The sequence below is a fragment of the Pleurodeles waltl genome, chromosome 7 (genome assembly GCF_031143425.1).
Source record: "Pleurodeles waltl isolate 20211129_DDA chromosome 7, aPleWal1.hap1.20221129, whole genome shotgun sequence".
NCBI lineage: Eukaryota > Metazoa > Chordata > Amphibia > Caudata > Salamandridae > Pleurodeles > Pleurodeles waltl.
The window spans coordinates 311107910-311129877 of record NC_090446.1 but is presented as its reverse complement, the minus strand read 5'-3'; the positions used below and the strand labels follow the sequence as shown (position 1 = coordinate 311129877).

At 46.4% G+C, this 21968-nt stretch overlaps 1 protein-coding gene and 1 long non-coding RNA gene across 4 annotated transcripts in view; one reads left to right on the top strand and one right to left on the bottom strand.

Moving 5' to 3' along the window:
- IFT52 (intraflagellar transport 52) overlaps positions 1 to 21968 on the bottom strand; it is a 492806-nt gene that overhangs the window by 407457 nt on the left and 63381 nt on the right. For all 3 annotated transcript variants that reach the window (XM_069243757.1, XM_069243756.1, XM_069243758.1), the window contains one exon: positions 1371 to 1500. In XM_069243757.1, the coding sequence (XP_069099858.1) occupies positions 1371 to 1500 (130 nt within the window). The remainder of the gene's footprint in view (positions 1 to 1370; positions 1501 to 21968) is intronic.
- Positions 1 to 21968, top strand: part of LOC138304056 (uncharacterized) — a 276848-nt gene that overhangs the window by 242621 nt on the left and 12259 nt on the right. The window lies entirely within an intron of this gene.

Genomic DNA, 21968 nt, shown 5'->3' with positions numbered 1-21968 from the left:
AATGGTTTGTGAACGCACTTTCAGTCGCAAACCATTGATACGACACTAACTCCACAAAGGTGATCTCCTTCTCCTTTGTGAATGAAAAAACATTTAGGGTGGACAGTGGTCTGGAGACCACTGTCAACTCAATTATAATTTTTTTTTTAAAGTATATATATTTTTTCTTAAATGCACGAAGACCTGCTTTTTTTTTACGGAAAACAGGCTTCATTTTTTTTCTAAAAGTACTTTATTAAAACACAGTCAAAGACATGGTGATCTGGTGACTGTGCAAGCTCAAATCCCTGTAATGGCATTCCATCAGAGTAAGTCACAACTCGTGACCTACCTTTTGAATACTGTTAAGATAGGTCAAATTGCGACCACCCCTAAATGGTGATTTTACGAACTAACATATTATTATATAGGTCAGTTTTCAAAATATGGATCCATTAAAAAAAAAAAAAGTTGGTGTCTAATTTGTACTTTTTTGTCAATCAATTCTTAATAAATCTGGCCCATTATCAAATGTCTCAGGGACGATTCTTGATGTCTAACAGCTACGCCTTATTGAAATTGCAGTTGACTGACTGTCACAATGATGATGTAGGCTTCTATCCCAATGTCAGCTTCGACTAAGAAAGAAAATACTGATGTCAATGGCCGGAATTTTGTAGGCCTCTTATAGAGAGCAAGGCAGGTACCTCGGTGTCTTACAGGCGTTTAATCTTGCACTGAGGATAGGAATGAGGCATTCCTAGGTTCTCTGGCAGGAGGGTACGACATAGGCTTCTATGTGTATCTCTGGAGCAGATGCAAAAGATGTTGTGGAACTTCTGTGATAAAGGGCTGGAGCCCCAAAACACAGGACTACCATGATAGTTTAAGTCACCCACCTTCTGTCTTCGTTAGAGGTCTTAATTTCATCCCCTTTAGTGAATGGACTGTCCATGCCATCCTGTTAAGATTGTCAGGAAGTACACTGAGAAGTCATAATATATGTTTCCACCTTCTAACTACATTTTGAATGGTTCTCGTTTTTCAGTTATTTTCTGTTAAAAAATACCGAAGACACAAGTGCTCAATCACAGCAGTTTCCAACGCAGGTCTTGCATGTGTGTCTGTTTACCTATGTGTATTTGTCTCCAGTTAAAAGTAAAACAGAAATGAGGCCTGAACTGATATAGGGTGGTGTGGGCATGTAAGACTGGCTAAAAAAGCCTCCACCTAAGTAACTCCACCTAAGTTACAGTTCACCTAAGTTTCAGAAACACGTTATAGTTAGGGATATATAAGGTTATCAGTAAGCCCTGCCAGTTTTCAGTGATGCAGAAAAAAAACATTATTTACGGCTAAGGTGGTGAAAGTGAGGCGCCTGATACAGTTACCATTATTGATCATAACTCCATATTCTTCCAGCATAAAGTTGATGTTTGTGTCATATCTGGATTCACCACCTTCTCCCAACATCACCAGAATATCCCCACCGCTTTCAAGATACTTTTTTAGCACTTCAAACTGGAAAAAAGAAACATGCAACAATAGGAAGACTGTTGAGTTGACAAAAAAGTGACCTTTTTAAATCCGATTAACACTTACACAAATATGAGCCTCAGAGTTTCTTATAGCCTATCTAGCCTTCTAATTAACTAACAAGTCTCTCCTCTTTCATCCATTCAGAAACATTTTTCATGATATCTTCACTATATATATATATTCACATTTAGGCCCTCATAATTATATAATAATGCTGTAAGTCATGTATAGTTTTTCCGTAAGAAAACAGTCTGGCATTCTCCAAGTCAAGCGATATTTAAGTGTGCCAAAAATCGAATTTTACCTGCAGATCGTAGTGAAAGTAATCATTTTTCACAGTACAAAATCTTCAGCACTATGTTTTTTAATGGCTGAGAAAAGGGGAGACGTTTGCAGGAAAACATTTTCCACTTACTATTATTCAATCCATCTGATGTATTTATCAACTTTTCCCCTCAGCTCCCTCCTCTACTGAACCAGATTTCTGTCTCTTTATGTATTCAGAAGCCCTATTGTAAATCAGCTGACTGGCCCTCTAAGTGGCGTCCATGCCACAAAGATTTCCACACAATTTTAATAAGTGGTTAGAGGAAAATGTCCTGCAACCTAAGTGATTGCTGTGTTGTATAGGAAAAATGAGCTCTATTAAAGGATCATTCAATAATCCCATTGAAACTTGATTGTCTGTACTTTCCTCCTCTTAAGTGGTTTCATCGATGTTGACTAATGCTGCCTTGTCACTTATGCTGTGTTTCCAGGGCAAAATACTTATCCCTTGGAATGACCGCTTGCAGATATTTAGGGTGCTAATGCTGGAAATGTTTCTGCCTGTGCCCTCAAGCCTCAAAACAGTGGTGCCACCAGAATTGGCCTTAAACATTTGCCGGATAGCAGTGAAGAACAATCATTGGTAAATGCAATGGTTTCTCCTATGTGATTAATAAGCTGGCAGTCATTAATAAACACCACAATTATAAGGAGTTGTGGTGCGGGAGTCTTGAAGACCAGCCATCTTAGTCTTCAGCCCAGGAGAAAATGCCATTAAAATAAAGAAATGTGACTCCGCACCCACAACCAATTAGTATTTTAATTTAGTAAACATTCACAATAAAACAGTGCAATGCACAGATTCCCAACTTTGTTTTCTGTAAATGAATTCCTTTTTTCATAATTTTTTTCATTTATATCAGTTCCTATTTCTTCTTAGATTTTGCTGTAGCCAAACAGTTTCGTCCAAAAGAACCTCTTCAGGGCTACAGAACACATGATATATCCACATTTTAAAACCATATGCATAAATACTCATACATATACACAAACAAACCCGATTTTTGATGGTGAAATAGCCAACTGATGCTATGCATCGACATGGGGCTGATCAGCACCCTTGTAAGAGGTTTGGCAGCTACTGACCGCTGGGGCTATCATCGTATGCATTCAAAAGAGAATTCTCGGAGGAAAAGTATAAGAATTGAATGTTTCTCTTCGGCAAGTGGTGACCATACTTTGATGTCAACCCATATACTAGCAGTTGAGCACGTTAGCCTGAAATTGGTAGATCTGCCAGATATGAGCTATTCCAGTCTTAGAGGCTACCTACAAACCTCCCTGAAAGTTAGCTCTATGGAACAGGATAGTAACCACTGTGGAGGCTAAAAAGACTGGGGGAAGTAACTAGGAAAGGAAATGTTTCGGCCCCACAGCCTTATTTAAGATGGAATTTGGTGCATGGGGTCCGCCACTGCAAGCTTATGTTCAGATTAAATTGCCTCCCTTTGAGCTGTGTTGCGGATGCTTGGTGACGAATAACTTGTGTCAACAGGAAGTGCAACTTGTGCATGGGTGCAGTTCACACAGTTGACCAAGTATTATTTGTATCCCCCGTTTTAAAATTAGTTATATGCCGTTTCTTAAAAACCCTGGTTTATGAAATACGGTATTAAATCAGCTAGAGTAGCCTCTCAGTTTCTATATAACCCAGTTAATTGAATGGTTTGCTATCACATTGTTACATTTCTAGGCACGTATTAAATTTTGTCTCATGTAAACTAATATGCAAAATAATATATGTGAATTCAATTCTACTGTATTAACCCCTTCGCTGCCAGGCCTTTTCCCCCTCCTATGCCAGGCCTTTTTTTGCCTATTTGGAATAGTTCTCGCTTAGGCCCTCATAACTTTTTGTCCACATAAGCTACCCACGCCAAATTTGCATCCTGTTTTTTCCAACATCCTAGGGATTCTAGAGGTACCCAGACTTTGTGGGTTTCCCTGAAGGAGGCCAAGAAATTAGGCAAAATACAGTGAAAATGTCGTTTTTTTTTTTTAATGGGGAAAAAGGGCTGCAGAAGAAGGCTTGTGTTTTTTTCCCCTGAAAATGGCATCAACAAAGGGTTTGCAGTGTTAAAATCACCAGCTTACAGAAACAGGCAGACTTGAATCAGAAAACCCAATTTTTCAACACAATTTTGGCATTTTACTGGGACATACCCCATTTTTACGATTTTTGTTCTTTCAGTCTCCTTCCACTCAGTGACAGAAATGGGTGTGAAACCAAAGCTGGGTCCCAGAAACCTAAACAATTCTGAAAAGTAGACTAAATTTTGAATTCAGCAATGGGTAATTTGTGTAGATCCTACAAGGGTTTCCTGCGGAAAAGAGCAAATGAAATAAAAAAATATTGAAATTGAGGTGAAAAAAACAGCCATTTTTCTCTACGTTTTACTCTGTAACTTTCTCCTGCAATGTCAGATTATTGAAAGCAATATACTGTTACGTCCGCTGGACTCTTCTGGTTGCAGGGATATATAGGGCTTGTAGGTTCATCAAGAACCCTAGGCACCCAGAGCCAATAAATGAGCTTCACCTTGCAGTGGGTTTTCATTCTATACAGCAATTCATTTGCTGAAATATAAAGAGTCAAAAATGGGTATCAAGAAAACCTTTGTATTTCCAAAATGGACACAAGATAAGGTGTTGAGGAGCAGTGGTTATCTGCACATCTCTGAATTCTGGGGTGCCCATACCAGTATGTGAATTACACGGCATTTCTCAAATAGACTTATTTTTTACACACTGTCTTATATTTGGAATCAACAAATGTTTGCAAAGTGCCTACCTGTGGATTTTGGCCTCTAGCTCAGCCGGCACCTAGGGAAACCTACCAAACCTGTGCATTTTTAAAACTAGAGACCTAGGGGAATCCAGGACGGGGTGGCTTGTGGTGCTCTCACCAGGTTCTGTTACCCAGAATCGTTTGCAAACCTCAAAATTTGGCTAAAAAACACTTTTTCCTCACATTTCGGTGACAGAGATTTCTGGAATCTGAGAGGAGCCACAAATTTCCTTCCACCCAGCGTTCCCCCAAGTCTCCCGATAAAAATGGTACCTCACTTGTGCGGGTAGGCCTAGTGCCCGCGACAGGAAATGCCCCAAAACACAAAGTGGACACATCACATTTTCTCAAAGAAAATAGAGGTGTTTTTTGCAAAGTGTCTACCTGTGGATTTTGGCCTCTAGCTCAGCCACCACCTAGGAAAACCTATCAAACCTGTGCATTTTTGGAAACTAAAGACCTAGGGGAATCCAAGATGGGGTGACTTGTGGGGCTCTCACCAGGTTCTGTTACCCAGAATTCTTTGCAAACCTCAAAATGTGGCTAAAAAAATACTTTTTCCTCACATTTCGGTGACAGAAAGTTCGTGAATCTGAGAGGACCCAAATTTCCTTCCACCCAGGGTTCCACCAGGTCTCCCAATAAAAATGGTACCTCACTTGTGTGGGTAGGCCGAGTAACATAAAAATTATCAAATAGAAAACTAGCTGTTTTTGCGGTGGGGGCACCTGCGTTTTTGGTCCTGGGCTCAGCAGCCATCTAGGGAAACCTACCAAACCCAGACATTTCTGAAAACTAGACACCCGAGGGAGTCAAGGTAGGTGTGACTTGCGTGGATCCCCCAATATTTTCTTACCCAGAATCCTCAGCAAAGCGCAAATTTAGCATTGCTGTGTGGGATCACTGCACCGGGACGAATTTCCTACCACCCAATGTTCCCCTCAGTCTCCCGGTAAAAATGATACCTCACGTGTGTAGGTGGGCCAAGTGTTTGTGACAGGGAAGAGCCTAAAACACTTCGAAATTGAGGGGGGGGACCAAAGTGGGTCCAAAGTGGGTCCAAAAGGGCAGTTTGAAAAAAAAAAATTTTAGGCTGACAAGTGCAGCAGAAATGTTATCGGTATAGATAAGACAATGCTGGGTGGTAGGAATTTTGTGGATTACTGCAGATTCCGGAAGGTTCCATCACAAAAATGTGGGGAAAAATGTGTGCTTTCCAGCAAAGTTGCAGGTTTGCAGGGCATTGTGGGTAAGGAAAGGGTGCATGTGAAGCACACCACCTTGGAATCAACTAGATGTTTCGTTTTCAGATGTGTCTAGGTTTTGTGGCTTTTTCTACATGGCAGCGTCCCAAAGTAAAAAAAAAGTGCAGCCCTCACCATTCCAAGTGGGATGATTTTGAGAGTTACCAAGCTCTCATGGCCCAAATGTAAAACAAAAAACAAAAATAATCAAATGTCCTCTTGCATGCCATGGGATAAGATGTTTTAGTGAGCGGGGGAGAGCTGAAAGACTGTTAGCCCCTTCAGTTCGGGTGGGGGAATAACCAGGCCCATACCGGTTGGTAGTCCACACCCCACTATTTTATTTTATTTTGTTTATTCCCTGGCATCTAGTGGACTTTCTGTCCCCCGGGGTGTGGATGGGGGGGCTGGGGGGGTAACTGCCCAATCTGCCCACTGGTGGGCAGAACAACTTTGGACCCATTTATTTGGGGTGGGGGTATGGCCATACCCCCAACCTCTTATTTTGAAGAAACAAAAATCTTCCCTGGTGGGCTTTCTGCCCCCCTTGGGGGCAGACGGGCCTTCCAAAATAGGCCTGAGCTTCCAGCACCGGAGGGAAGGCCTCTGATGAGGTCAGCGCAAAAGTGCGCTGACGTCATCAGATGCCACGGGGGTGGGTTGGAAGGTGATTCCCCTTCCATCCCTGCCTGGGGAAAGGGTGTGTGTAAGGAAATGCCTCCTTGGCATGGTTGCCCCCTGACTTTTTGCCTTTGCTGATGCTATGTTTACAATTGAAAGTGTGCTGAGCACTGCTAACCAGGCCCCAGCACCAGTGTTCTTTCCCTAACCTGTACTTTTGTATCCACAATTGGCAGACCCTGGCATCCAGATAAGTCCCTTGTAACTGGTACTTCTGGTACCAAGGGCCCTGATGCCAAGGAAGGTCTCTAAGGGCTGCAGCATGTCTTATGCCACCCTGGAGACCTCTCACTCAGCACAGACACACTGCTTGCCAGCTTGTGTGTGCTAGTGAGGACAAAACGAGTAAGTCGACATGGCACTCCCCTCAGGGTGCCATGCCAGCCTCTCACTGCCTATGCAGTATAGGTAAGACACCCCTCTAGCAGGCCTTACAGCCCTAAGGCAGGGTGCACTATACCATAGGTGAGGGTACCAGTGCATGAGCATGGTACCCCTACAGTGTCTAAACAAAACCTTAGACATTGTAAGTGCAGGGTAGCCATAAGAGTATATGGTCTGGGAGTCTGTCAAACACGAACTCCACAGCACCATAATGGCTACACTGAAAACTGGGAAGTTTGGTATCAAACTTCTCAGCACAATAAATGCACACTGATGCCAGTGTACATTTTATTGCAAAATACACCCCAGAGGGCACCTTAGAGGTGCCCCCTGAAACTTAACCGACTGTCTGTGTAGGCTGACTAGTTCCAGCAGCCTGCCACACCAGAGACATGTTGCTGGCCCCATGGGGAGAGTGCCTTTGTCACTCTGAGGCCAGTAACAAAGCCTGCACTGGGTGGAGATGCTAACACCTCCCCCAGGCAGGAGCTGTGACACCTGGCGGTGAGCCTCAAAGGCTCACCCCTTTGTCACAGCCCAGCAGGGCACTCCAGCTTAGTGGAGTTGCCCGCCCCCTCCGGCCACGGCCCCCACTTTTGGCGGCAAGGCTGGAGGGAACAAAGAAAGCAACAAGGAGGAGTCACTGGCCAGTCAGGACAGCCCCTAAGGTGTCCTGAGCTGAGGTGACTCTAACTTTTAGAAATCCTCCATCTTGCAGATGGAGGATTCCCCCAATAGGGTTAGGATTGTGACCCCCTCCCCTTGGGAGGAGGCACAAAGAGGGTGTACCCACCCTCAGGGCTAGTAGCCATTGGCTACTAACCCCCCAGACCTAAACACGCCCTTAAATTTAGTATTTAAGGGCTACCCTGAACCCTAGAAAATTAGATTCCTGCAAACTACAAGAAGAAGGACTGCCTAGCTGAAAACCCCTGCAGAGGAAGACCAGAAGACGACAACTGCCTTGGCTCCAGAAACTCACCGGCCTGTCTCCTGCCTTCCAAAGATCCTGCTCCAGCGACGCCTTCCAAAGGGACCAGCGACCTCGACATCCTCTGAGGACTGCCCCTGCTTCGAAAAGACAAGAAACTCCCGAGGACAGCGGACCTGCTCCAAGAAAGGCTGCAACTTTGTTTCCAGCAGCCTTGAAAGAACCCTGCAAGCTCCCCGCAAGAAGCGTGAGACTTGCAACACTGCACCCGGCGACCCCGACTCGGCTGGTGGAGATCCAACACCTCAGGAGGGACCCCAGGACTACTCTGATGCTGTGAGTACCAAAACCTGTCCCCCCTGAGCCCCCGCAGCGCCGCCTGCAGAGGGAATCCCGAGGCTTCCCCTGACCGCGACTCTTTGAATCCAAAGTCCCGACGCCTGGGAGAGACCCTGCACCCGCAGCCCCCAGGACCTGAAGGACCGGACTTTCACTGGAGAAGTGACCCCCAGGAGTCCCTCTCCCTTGCCCAAGTGGAGGTTTCCCCGAGGAATCCCCCCCTTGCCTGCCTGCAGCGCTGAAGAGATTCCGAGATCTCTCATAGACTAACATTGCGAACCCTGTAAGTGTCTTACTTACCTGGTAAAACTAACAAAAACTTACCTCCCCCAGGAACTGTGAAAATTGCACTAAGTGTCCACTTTTGAAACAGCTATTTGTCAATAACTTGAAAAGTATACATGCAATTTTTATGATTTAAAGTTCCTAAAGTACTTACCTGCAATACCTTTCGAATGAGATATTACATGTAGAATTTGAACCTGTGGTTCTTAAAATAAACTAAGAAAAGATATTTTTCTATACAAAAACCTATTGGCTGGATTTGTCTCTGAGTGTGTGTACCTCATTTATTGTCTATGTGTATGTACAACAAATGCTTAACACTACTCCTTGGATAAGCCTACTGCTCGACCACACTACCACAAAATAGAGCATTAGTATTATCTATTTTTACCACTATTTTACCTCTAAGGGGAACCCTTGGACTCTGTGCATGCTATTCCTTACTTTGAAATAGCACATACAGAGCCAACTTCCTACATTGGTGGATCAGCGGTGGGGTACAAGACTTTGCATTTGCTGGACTACTCAGCCAATACCTGATCACACGACAAATTCCAAAATTGTCATTAGAAATTGATTTTTGCAATTTGAAAAGTTTTCTAAATTCTTAAAAGACCTGCTAGGGCCTTGTGTTAGATCCTGTTTAGCATTTCTTTTAGAGTTTAAAAGTTTGTAAAAGTTTGAATTAGATTCTAGAACCAGTTGTAGATTCTTAAAAAGTATTCCAACTTTTAGAAGCAAAATGTCTAGCACAGATGTGACTGTGGTGGAACTCGACACCACACCTTACCTCCATCTTAAAATGAGGGAGCTAAGGTCACTCTGTAAACTAAAGAAAATAACAATGGGCCCCAAACCTACCAAAATACAGCTCCAGGAGCTTTTGGCAGAGTTTGAAAAGGCCAACCCCTCTGAGGGTGGCAACTCAGAGGAAGAGGATAGTGACTTGGAGGAAAATTCCCCCCTACCAATCCTATCTAGGGAGAACAGGGTCCCTCAAACCCTGACTCCAAAAATAATAGTCAGAGATGCTGGTTCCCTCACAGGAGAGACCAACACCTCTGAAATCACTGAGGATAGCCCCAGTGAAGAGGACATCCAGTTAGCCAGGATGGCCAAAAGATTGGCTTTGGAAAGACAGATCCTAGCCATAGAGAGGGAAAGACAAGAGATGGGCCTAGGACCCATCAATGGTGGCAGCAACATAAATAGGGTCAGAGATTCTCCTGACATGTTGAAAATCCCTAAAGGGATTGTAACTAAATATGAAGATGGTGATGACATCACCAAATGGTTCACAGCTTTTGAGAGGGCTTGTGTAACCAGAAAAGTGAACAGATCTCACTGGGGTGCTCTCCTTTGGGAAATGTTCACAGGAAAGTGTAGGGATAGACTCCTCACACTCTCTGGACAAGATGCAGAATCTTATGACCTCATGAAGGGTACCCTGATTGAGGGCTTTGGATTCTCCACTGAGGAGTATAGGATTAGATTCAGGGGGGCTCAAAAATCCTCGAGCCAGACCTGGGTTGACTTTGTAGACTACTCAGTGAAAACACTAGATGGTTGGATTCAAGGCAGTGGTGTAAGTAATTATGATGGGCTGTACAATTTATTTGTGAAAGAACACCTGTTAAGTAATTGTTTCAATGATAAACTGCATCAGCATCTGGTAGACCTAGGACCAATTTCTCCCCAAGAATTGGGAAAGAAGGCGGACCATTGGGTCAAGACAAGGGTGTCCAAGACTTCAACAGGGGGTGACCAAAAGAAAGGGGTCACAAAGACTCCCCAGGGGAAGGGTGATGAGACAACCAAAACTAAAAATAGTAAAGAGTCTTCTACAGGCCCCCAAAAACCTGCACAGGAGGGTGGGCCCAGAGCCTCTTCACAAAACAATGGGTACAAGGGTAAAAACTTTGATCCCAAAAAGGCCTGGTGTCATAGCTGTAAACAGCATGGACACCAAACTGGAGACAAGGCCTGTCCCAAGAAAGGTTCCACTCCAAACTCCCATCCAGGTAACACTGGTATGGCTAGTCTCCAAGTGGGATCAACAGTGTGCCCAGAGCAAATCAGGGTCCACACTGAAGCTACTTTAGTTTCTGAGGGTGGGGTGGATTTAGCCACACTAGCTGTCTGGCCGCCTAACATGCAAAAATACAGACAGCAACTCTTAATTAATGGGACTAGAATAGAGGGCCTGAGGGATACAGGTGCCAGTGTCACCATGGTGACAGAAAAACTGGTTTCCCCTGGCCAATACCTGACTGGAAAAACTTACACAGTCACCAACGCTGACAATCAGAGAAAAGTACATCCCATGGCAATGGTTACTTTAGAATGGGGAGGGGTCAATGGCCTGAAACAGGTGGTGGTCTCCTCAAATATCCCAGTGGACTGTCTGCTTGGAAATGACCTGGAGTCCTCAGCATGGGCTGAGGTAGAACTAAAAACCCATGCAGCAATGCTGGGTATCCCTGAACTGGTGTGTGTGAAAACAAGAGCACAATGCAAGGCACAGGGTGAAAAAGTAGAGCTGGAGTCTGGAAAAATGGCCCAGCCTACCAAGAGAACAGGAAAGTCAGTTCCGAAACCAACTGCAACACAGCAAAAGAAAGGGAACCTCTCTTCTCAGGAAGAAGTTCTGCCCTCTGAGGGAACTGAGCCTTTAGAGCTTGAACCTTATCAGGTTGAGCTCTTAGGCCCAGGGGGACCCTCAAGGGAGGAGCTGTGTAAGGGACAAGAAACCTGTCCCTCTCTTGAAGGCCTTAGGCAGCAAGCTGCTGAAGAGTCCAAAGGCAAGAAAAATGGAACACATAGGGTCTATTGGGAAGATGGACTCCTGTACACTGAGGCCAGAGACCCCAAACCTGGTGCCACTAGGAGAGTGGTAGTGCCTCAGCTGTTCAGAGAGTTCATCCTAACATTGGCCCATGACATTCCCCTTGCTGGACATTTGGGACAAACCAAGACGTGGGAGAGGCTAGTCAACCACTTCTACTGGCCCAATATGTCCAACATGGTTAAGGAGTTTTGCCTCTCCTGCCCCACCTTTCAAGCCAGTGGTAAGACAGGTGGGCATCCAAAGGCCCCCCTCATTCCACTTCCAGTGGTGGGGGTTCCCTTTGAAAGAGTGGGTGTGGACATAGTTGGTCCACTAGAACCTCCCACAGCCTCAGGAAATATGTATATCCTGGTAGTAGTGGATCATGCTACCAGGTATCCTGAAGCTATTCCCCTTAGGTCGACTACTGCCCCTGCAGTAGCCAAGGCCCTCATTGGTATCTTTACCAGAGTGGGTTTCCCTAAGGAGGTGGTGTCTGACAGAGGTACCAACTTCATGTCAGCATACCTGAAACATATGTGGAATGAGTGTGGAGTGACTTATAAATTCACTACACCTTACCATCCACAAACTAATGGCTTAGTTGAGAGATTCAACAAGACATTAAAGGGCATGATCATGGGGCTCCCAGAAAAGCTCAAAAGGAGATGGGATGTCCTCTTGCCATGTCTGCTTTTCGCTTACAGAGAGGTGCCACAGAAGGGAGTAGGATTCTCACCCTTTGAACTTCTGTTTGGTCATCCTGTAAGGGGACCACTTGCTCTTGTTAAAGAAGGCTGGGAGAGACCTCTTCATGAGCCTAAACAAGACATAGTGGACTATGTACTTGGCCTTCGCTCTAGAATGGCAGAGTACATGGAAAAGGCAACCAAAAACCTTGAGGCCAGCCAACAGCTCCAGAAGTTTTGGTATGACCAAAAGGCTGCACTGGTTGAGTTCCAACCAGGGCAGAAAGTCTGGGTTCTGGAGCCTGTGGCTCCCAGGGCACTCCAGGACAAATGGAGTGGCCCTTACCCAGTGCTAGAAAGGAAGAGTCAGGTCACCTACCTGGTGGACCTGGGCACAAGCAGGAGCCCCAAGAGGGTGATCCATGTGAACCGCCTTAAGCTCTTCCATGACAGGGCTGATGTGAATCTGTTGATGGTAACAGATGAGGATCAGGAGGCAGAGAGTGAACCTCTCCCTGATCTTCTGTCATCAGACCCAAAAGATGGCACAGTAGATGGAGTGATCTACTCAGACACCCTCTCTGGCCAACAGCAAGCTGATTGTAGGAGAGTCCTACAACAGTTTCCTGAACTCTTCTCCTTAACCCCTGGTCAGACACACCTGTGTACCCATGATGTGGACACAGGAGACAGCATGCCTGTCAAAAACAAAATCTTTAGACAGTCTGACCATGTTAAGGAAAGCATCAAGGTGGAAGTCCACAAGATGCTGGAATTTGGAGTAATTGAGCGCTCTGACAGCCCCTGGGCTAGCCCAGTGATCTTAGTCCCCAACCTCACACCAAAGAAGGAAAGAGAGAGATGAGGTTTTGTGTGGACTACAGAGGTCTCAACTCTGTCACCAAGACAGATGCTCATCCCATTCCTAAAGCTGATGAGCTAATAGACAAATTAGGGGCTGCCAAATTCTTAAGTACCTTTGACTTAACAGCAGGGTACTGGCAAATCAAAATGGCCCCTGGAGCAAAAGAAAAGACAGCATTCTCCACACCTGATGGGCATTATCAGTTCACTGTTATGCCCTTTGGTTTAAAGAATGCCCCTGCCACCTTCCAAAGATTGGTGAATCAAGTCCTTGCTAGGTTGGAATCCTTTAGTGCAGCTTATCTTGATGATATTGCTGTCTTCAGCTCCACCTGGCAGGATCACCTGGTCCACCTGAAGAAGGTTTTGAAGGCCCTGCAATCTGCCCAGTGGTCTTAGTCCCCAAACCTCACACCAAAGATGGAAAGAAAGAGATGAGGTTTTGTGTGGACTACAGAGGGCTCAATTCTGTCACCAAGACAGATGCTCATCCAATTCCAAGAGCTGATGAGCTCATAGATAAATTAGGTGCTGCCAAATTCTTAAGTACCTTTGACTTGACAGCAGGGAACTGGCAAATAAAAATGGCACCTGGAGCAAAAGAGAAAACAGCATTCTCCACACCTGATGGGCATTATCAGTTTACTGTTATGCCCTTTGGTTTAAAGAATGCCCCTGCCACCTTCCAAAGGTTGGTGAATCAAGTCCTTGCTGGCTTGGAGTCCTTTAGCACAGCTTATCTTGATGATATTGCTGTCTTTAGCTCCACCTGGCAGGATCACCTGGTCCACCTGAAGAAGGTTTTGAAGGCTCTGCAATCTGCAGGCCTCTCTATCAAGGCATCCAAATGCCAGATAGGGCAGGGAACTGTGGTTTACTTGGGCCACCTTGTAGGTGGAGGCCAAGTTCAGCCACTCCAACCCAAGATCCAGACTATTCTGGACTGGGTAGCTCCAAAAACCCAGACTCAAGTCAGGGCATTCCTTGGCTTGACTGGGTATTACAGGAGGTTTGTGAAGGGATATGGATCCATTGTGACAGCCCTCACTGAACTCACCTCCAAGAAAATGCCCAAGAAAGTGAACTGGACTGTGGAATGCCAACAGGCCTTTGACACCCTGAAACAAGCAATGTGCTCAGCACCAGTTCTAAAAGCTCCAGATTATTCTAAGCAGTTCATTGTGCAGACTGATGCCTCTGAACATGGGATAGGGGCAGTTTTGTCCCAAACAAATGATGATGGCCTTGACCAGCCTGTTGCTTTCATTAGCAGGAGGTTACTCCCCAGGGAGCAGCGTTGGAGTGCCATTGAGAGGGAGGCCTTTGCTGTGGTTTGGTCCCTGAAGAAGCTGAGACCATACCTCTTTGGGACTCACTTCCTAGTTCAAACTGACCACAGACCTCTCAAATGGCTGATGCAAATGAAAGGTGAAAAGCCTAAACTGTTGAGGTGGTCCATCTCCCTACAGGGAATGGACTTTATAGTGGAACACAGACCTGGGACTGCCCATGCCAATGCAGATGGCCTTTCCAGGTTCTTCCACTTAGAAAATGAAGACTCTCTTGGGAAAGGTTAGTCTCATCCTCTTTCGTTTGGGGGGGGGGGTTGTGTAAGGAAATGCCTCCTTGGCATGGTTGCCCCCTGACTTTTTGCCTTTGCTGATGCTATGTTTACAATTGAAAGTGTGCTGAGCACTGCTAACCAGGCCCCAGCACCAGTGTTCTTTCCCTAACCTGTACTTTTGTATCCACAATTGGCAGACCCTGGCATCCAGATAAGTCCCTTGTAACTGGTACTTCTGGTACCAAGGGCCCTGATGCCAAGGAAGGTCTCTAAGGGCTGCAGCATGTCTTATGCCACCCTGGAGACCTCTCACTCAGCACAGACACACTGCTTGCCAGCTTGTGTGTGCTAGTGAGGACAAAACGAGTAAGTCGACATGGCACTCCCCTCAGGGTGCCATGCCAGCCTCTCACTGCCTATGCAGTATAGGTAAGACACCCCTCTAGCAGGCCTTACAGCCCTAAGGCAGGGTGCACTATACCATAGGTGAGGGTACCAGTGCATGAGCATGGTACCCCTACAGTGTCTAAACAAAACCTTAGACATTGTAAGTGCAGGATAGCCATAAGAGTATATGGTCTGGGAGTCTGTCAAACACGAACTCCACAGCACCATAATGGCTACACCGAAAACTGGGAAGTTTGGTATCAAACTTCTCAGCACAATAAATGCACACTGATGCCAGTGTACATTTTATTGCAAAATACACCCCAGAGGGCACCTTAGAGGTGCCCCCTGAAACTTAACCGACTGTCTGTGTAGGCTGACTAGTTCCAGCAGCCTGCCACACCAGAGACATGTTGCTGGCCCCATGGGGAGAGTGCCTTTGTCACTCTGAGGCCAGTAACAAAGCCTGCACTGGGTGGAGATGCTAACACCTCCCCCAGGCAGGAGCTGTGACACCTGGCGGTGAGCCTCAAAGGCTCACCCCTTTGTCACAGCCCAGCAGGGCACTCCAGCTTAGTGGAGTTGCCCGCCCCCTCCGGCCACGGCCCCCACTTTTGGCGGCAAGGCTGGAGGGAACAAAGAAAGCAACAAGGAGGAGTCACTGGCCAGTCAGGACAGCCCCTAAGGTGTCCTGAGCTGAGGTGACTAACTTTTAGAAATCCTCCATCTTGCAGATGGAGGATTCCCCCAATAGGGTTAGGATTGTGACCCCCTCCCGTTGGGAGGAGGCACAAAGAGGGTGTACCCACCCTCAGGGCTAGTAGCCATTGGCTACTAACCCCCCAGACCTAAACACGCCCTTAAATTTAGTATTTAAGGGCTACCCTGAACCCTAGAAAATTAGATTCCTGCAAACTACAAGAAGAAGGACTGCCTAGCTGAAAACCCCTGCAGAGGAAGACCAGAAGACGACAACTGCCTTGGCTCCAGAAACTCACCGGCCTGTCTCCTGCCTTCCAAAGATCCTGCTCCAGCGACGCCTTCCAAAGGGACCAGCGACCTCGACATCCTCGGAGGACTGCCCCTGCTTCGAAAAGACAAGAAACTCCCGAGGACAGCGGACCTGCTCCAAGAAAGGCTGCAACTTTGTTTCCAGCAGCCTTGAAAGAACCCTGCAAGCTCCCCGCAAGAAGCGTGAGACTTGCAACACTGCACCCGGCGACCCCGACTCGGGTGGTGGAGATCCAACACCTCAGGAGGGACCCCAGGACTACTCTGATGCTGTGAGTACCAAAACCTGTCCCCCCTGAGCCCCCGCAGCGCCGCCTGCAGAGGGAATCCCGAGGCTTCCCCTGACCGCGACTCTTTGAATCCAAAGTCCCGACGCCTGGGAGAGACCCTGCACCCGCAGCCCCCAGGACCTGAAGGACCGGACTTTCACTGGAGAAGTGACCCCCAGGAGTCCCTCTCCCTTGCCCAAGCAGAGGTTTCCCCGAGGAATCCCCCCCTTGCCTGCCTGCAGCGCTGAAGAGATCCCGAGATCTCTCATAGACTAACATTGCGAACCCTGTAAGTGTCTTACTTACCTGGTAAAACTAACAAAAACTTACCTCCCCCAGGAACTGTGAAAATTGCACTGTGTCCACTTTTGAAACAGCTATTTGTCAATAACTTGAAAAGTATACATGCAATTTTTATGATTTAAAGTTCCTAAAGTACTTACCTGCAATACCTTTCGAATGAGATATTACATGTAGAATTTGAACCTGTGGTTCTTAAAATAAACTAAGAAAAGATATTTTTCTATACAAAAACCTATTGGCTGGATTTGTCTCCGAGTGTGTGTACCTCATTTATTGTCTATGTGTATGTACAACAAATGCTTAACACTACTCCTTGGATAAGCCTACTGCTCGACCACACTACCACAAAATAGAGCATTAGTATTATCTATTTTTACCACTATTTTACCTCTAAGGGGAACCCTTGGACTCTGTTCATGCTATTCCTTACTTTGAAATAGCACATACAGAGCCAACTTCCTACAGTGTGCCTGGCCATCGGGGGGGGGGGGGGGGGAGAGGGGCCCTAGCAGGACGAGATCACCTCATCCAAGGTACACTAGGGGTTAAGCCCTATCTCTGTCGATTTTTTACTGCTGATCTCCTTGTAGATTTAAAACTTTAATAAAATCTTGGTTAGATGGGACATTAACAAACACTGACAATGTGGATGTCTACAGAGCTTTCATTGATAAGGTGGTAATGAAAGATGTCCTTAATTATGAGGGCATCAAAGGGATTGCTGACGACGTTGGTGGTCCCTACATCGACCCTAAGTTCAAAGACAGGCCATTTATAGACAGTGAAGAGGATAAAGTTAACAATGAATAAGACACTGCTTAGAATGATGGGGGTAGATCTGGAGCTCCACCCTCTCCTTATCACAAAGTGGTACTATGTATAAGTTAAATTATATTCCAGTTAAATTACGAGCACATTGGGTAAAAGCTTTGGAATGGCATTTGGTGCATCCCACTTACGCAGTGGTAAGTGTTGTGCGTGATATCTGGCAAAGGAGCATTAAGTGGTATATTAGGGACTAAGGAACCAAGACTGGTGCTTGAACAGGATGGGATTGTGCCCATGGAGGAAGACCTGGTCAGTGGTTTGCTCTGACGATTAACCACGTTTTTATGATTGCTTTTTCTGCAATTTTACTGGCACATGTAAATTGTAGCATGTTTCCCCTAACTTTGTCTCTGAAGAATGACCATACCTTGAGGAAAAAAAAGAAACATACCTCCCATATTATTTCTGATGATATATCGTGGCATATTCATTAATCTTGTGGCATTTAACCTGAACGAAGGAGTGAAAAAGCAGTCTCAGTAAGAATAAATTTGGACCTTCTTCAGGTTATGGCTGAAGAGTCATTTTTACTCCGCTTTATTTTTTCCAAGTTGAAAAAAGAATGACCAAATAAAGGAATAGGACTGTTTATGGGGCTATCACCAGGAGAACAAATTCCACGTAGCGACGCAGAGTTGCAGCCAGGGACTTGCAGAAGGAGCAAATAAAATGTATGAAAAGAAGTAAACGCCTACATGTGCACGGCCCATCTTATTCATGAGATTCTGGCAATTTCAAATAAAACTTAGCTAATGATAGAGCAGAGCTCTAAAAGTACTCTGTCACAAACGATGTATAGTATGTATCCCCATTTGCTGTTTTCTTTTCCCAAATGAAGAAAAAACAAGCACAGGTGTAGTGTGCGTGTTGTTCCGTGCGCGTTCTCTTTTGGAATGAGGTTGCATCAGGAGATCTTTCTCTTGATGCAATCTTGTTCTGATTCCTTTTGGAATGTGTGTGTTTGATTTTCCAGGCGAGAGGCAGTTAACTGAACCTCCGACCTGGACCAGCCCCTGGCCGTGGCTCTACGCATCTACGCTTCGTTGTTCTCCTATTTGAATAAACCAACCTTTATTTGAAAAATTACTTCGAAGACTCTGCCTCTTCCGTTACCCCACCACTACATATTGGTACCAGGAGTGGGTTAACGTTTTGGCTTCGAGGCTCCTGCTGGAAGACTACGCTACCGCGGAGGGCCACTGGCTCAGAGTAAGGAAATGCCTCCTTGGCATGGTTACCCCCTGACTTTTTGCCTTTGCTGATGCTATGTTTTGATTTGAAAGTGTGCTGAGGCCTGCTAACCAGGCCCCAGCATCAGTGTTCTTTCCCTAACCTGTACTTTTGTTTTCACAATTGGCACACCCTTGCATCCAGATAAGTCCCTTGTAACTGGTACCCCTGGTACCAAGGGCCCTGATGCCAGGGAAGGTCTCTAAGGGCTGCAGCATATCTTATGCCACCCTGGGGACCCCTCACTCAACACAAACACCCTGTTTGTCAGCTTGTGTGTGTTGGTGAGGACAAAACGAGTAAGGCGACATGGCACTCCCCTCAGGGTGCCATGCCAACCTCCCACTGCCTATGCAGTATAGATAAGTCACCCCTCTAGCAGGCATTACAGCCCTAAGGCAGGGTGCACTATACCATAGGTGAGGGCACCAGTGCATGAGCACTGTGCCCCTACAGTGTCGAAGCCAAACCTTAGACATTGTAAGTGCAGGGTAGCCATAAGAGTATATGGTCTGGGAGTCTGTCAAAAACAAACTCCACAGCTCCATAATGGCTACACTGAAAACTGGGAAGTTTGGTATCAAACTTCTCAGCACAATAAATGCACACTATTGCCAGTGTACAATTTATTGTAACATACACCCCAGAGGGCACCTTAGAGGTGCCCCCTGAAAGCTTAACCAACTACCCGTGTAGGCTGACTGGTTTTAGCAGCCTGCCACACAAGAGACATGTTGCTGGCCACATGGGGAGAGTGCCTTTGTCACTCTGTGGCTAGTAACAAAGCCTGTACTGGGTGGAGGTGCTTCACACCTCCCCCTGCAGGAACTGTAACACCTGGCGGTGAGCCTCAAAGGCTCACCCCCTTTGTTACAGCACCACAGGGCACTCCAGCTAGTGGAGTTGCCCGCCGCCTCCGGCCACGGCCCCACTTTTGGCGGCAAGGCCGGAGGAAATAATGAGAATAACAAGGAGGAGTCACTGGCCAGTCAGGACAGCCCCTAAGGTGTCCTGAGCTGAGGTGACTAACTTTTAGAAATCCTCCATCTTGCAGATGGAGGATTCCCCCAATAGGGATAGGAATGTGACCCCCTCCCCTTGGGAGGAGGCACAAAGAGGGTGTACCCACCCTCAGGGCTAGTAGCCATTGGCTACTAATCCCCCAGACCTAAACACGCCCTTAAATTTAGTATTTAAGGGCTCCCCTGAACCTAGGAACTCAGATTCCTGCAACCTAAGAAGAAGACTGCTAAGCTGAAAAACCCTGCAGAAGAAGACGGAGACACCAACTGCTTTGGCCCCAGCTCTACCGGCCTGTCTCCCCACTTCGAAAAGACACTGCTCCAGCAACGCTTTCCCCAGGACCAGCGACCTCTGAATCCTCAGAGGACTGCCCTACTCTAGAAGGACCAAGAAACTCCAGAGAACAGCGGCTCTGTTCACCCAAGACTGCAACTTTGTTTCCAAAGAAGCAACTCAAGACAACTGCGTTTCCCGCCGGAAGCGTGAGACTTGCAACTCTGCACCCGACGCCCCCGGCTCGACTTGTGGAGAAACAACACTTCAGGGAGGACTCCCCGGCGACTACGAGACTGTGAGTAGCCAGAGTTGCCCCCCCTGAGCCCCCACAGCGACGCCTGCAGAGAGAATCCCGAGGCTCTGACTGCCTGACTCCCAGATCCCGACGCCTGGAAAAGACCCTGCACCCGCAGCCCCCAGGACCTGAAGGATCGGAACTCCAGTGCAGGAGTGACCCCCAGGAGGCCCTCTCCCTTGCCCAGGTGGTGGCTACCCCGAGGAGCCCCTCCCTTGCCTGCATCGCTGAAGAGACCCCTTGGTCTCCCATTGATTTACATTAGAAACCCGACGTGTGTTTGCACACTGCACCCGGCCGCCTCATGCTGCAGAGCGTGTACTTTCTGTGCTAACTTGTGTCCCCCCCGGTGCTCTACAAAACCCCCCTGGTCTGCCCTCCGAAGACGCGGGTACTTACCTGCTGGCAGACTGGAACTGGGGCACCCCCTTCTCCATTGAAGCCTATGCGTTTTGGGCACCACTTTGAACTCTGCACCTGACCGGCCCTGAGCTGCTGGTGTGGTAACTTTGGGGTTGCTCTGAACCCCCAACGGTGGGCTACCTTGGACCCAAACTTGAACCCCGTAGGTGGTTTACTTACCTACAAAAACTAACAAATACTTACCTCCCCCAGGAACTGTTGAAAATTGCACTGTGTCTAGTTTTAAAATAGCTATATGTGATTTATTTGAAAAGTATATATGCTATTGTGATTATTCAAAGTTCCTAAAGTACTTACCTGCAATACCTTTCATTTGAAGTATTTCATGTGAAATTTGAACCTGTGGTTCTTAAAATAAACTAAGAAAATATATTTTTCTATACAAAAACCTATTGGCCTGGAATTGTCTTTGAGTGTGTTCCTCATTTATTGCCTGTGTGTGTACAACAAATGCTTAACACTACTCCTTTGATAAGCCTACTGCTCGACCACACTACCACAAAATAGAGCATTAGAATTATCTCTTTTTGCCACTATCTTACCTCTAAGGGGAAGCCTTGGACTCTGTGCTTGAAATAGTGCATACAGAGCCAACTTCCTACACTCCGCCCCTTCCTCTACGTGTTAGCCGAGGTGCTACTTACTGCCGCTGTTGCGCTCCTGTTTGCTGCCTCCTGCTGGTTTTGCCTCCGCTGCTGCTTTCTGGTTCGTGCTCGCACTGCCTCTTGCGCCTTGTCTCCGTCACGCGCTGCTCTCCGTGCGCGCAGCACGCTCTGAAGACGTTCTTCTCGGCAAGCCCAATTTCCTTCGAAAAACGGGGCGAACTGCTTACCTCGTTCTCTGCAAGCCCATTTCTTTCAGAAAACGGGCGAACTGCTTATCTCGTTCACGCAAAGGCGGCTATTTTGGAGGTTTGGGATGTTTTGACATCCTTTTTAAGACGAATACGATGTTGACTTTCCCCAGATTCCGTGTATATGTAAATTTGAAACTGAAATAACTTAAATATAACAAAGACTTCTTCTTACACTTTTACATGGCGGGATTACAGAATGTCACTAATCCACCACCATTTTTACCAAATCCTGGCAAACCTGAGGTTCCATGGAAACTTTGGGTACGCAGTTTTAAAAATTATTTGGCAGCCATAGATGGTCTTTTATATGACCCACCCAGGAAGTTTGCTTTGTTATTCAATCATTTAAGCGTGTCTGGTCAAAATATTTTTGATATTTTTCCCCAAGTACCCGCTCCCAGTGGGGATTATGCATGGAACGTCTATTCTGAAGCTAGTGGTAAACTCAAAAAACATTTTGCTGAGGAGTCTAGTGTTTTGTTAGAAAGACACAGTTTCTTCAAGCGTAAACAGTCCAGTGATGAGTCAGTGGAGGAGTATATAGCTGCTTTGCGTATCTTGGTAGCATCGTGCAAGTTTGAGAATTCTATTGACACATACATCAGGGACCAATTTGTCTTCAACTG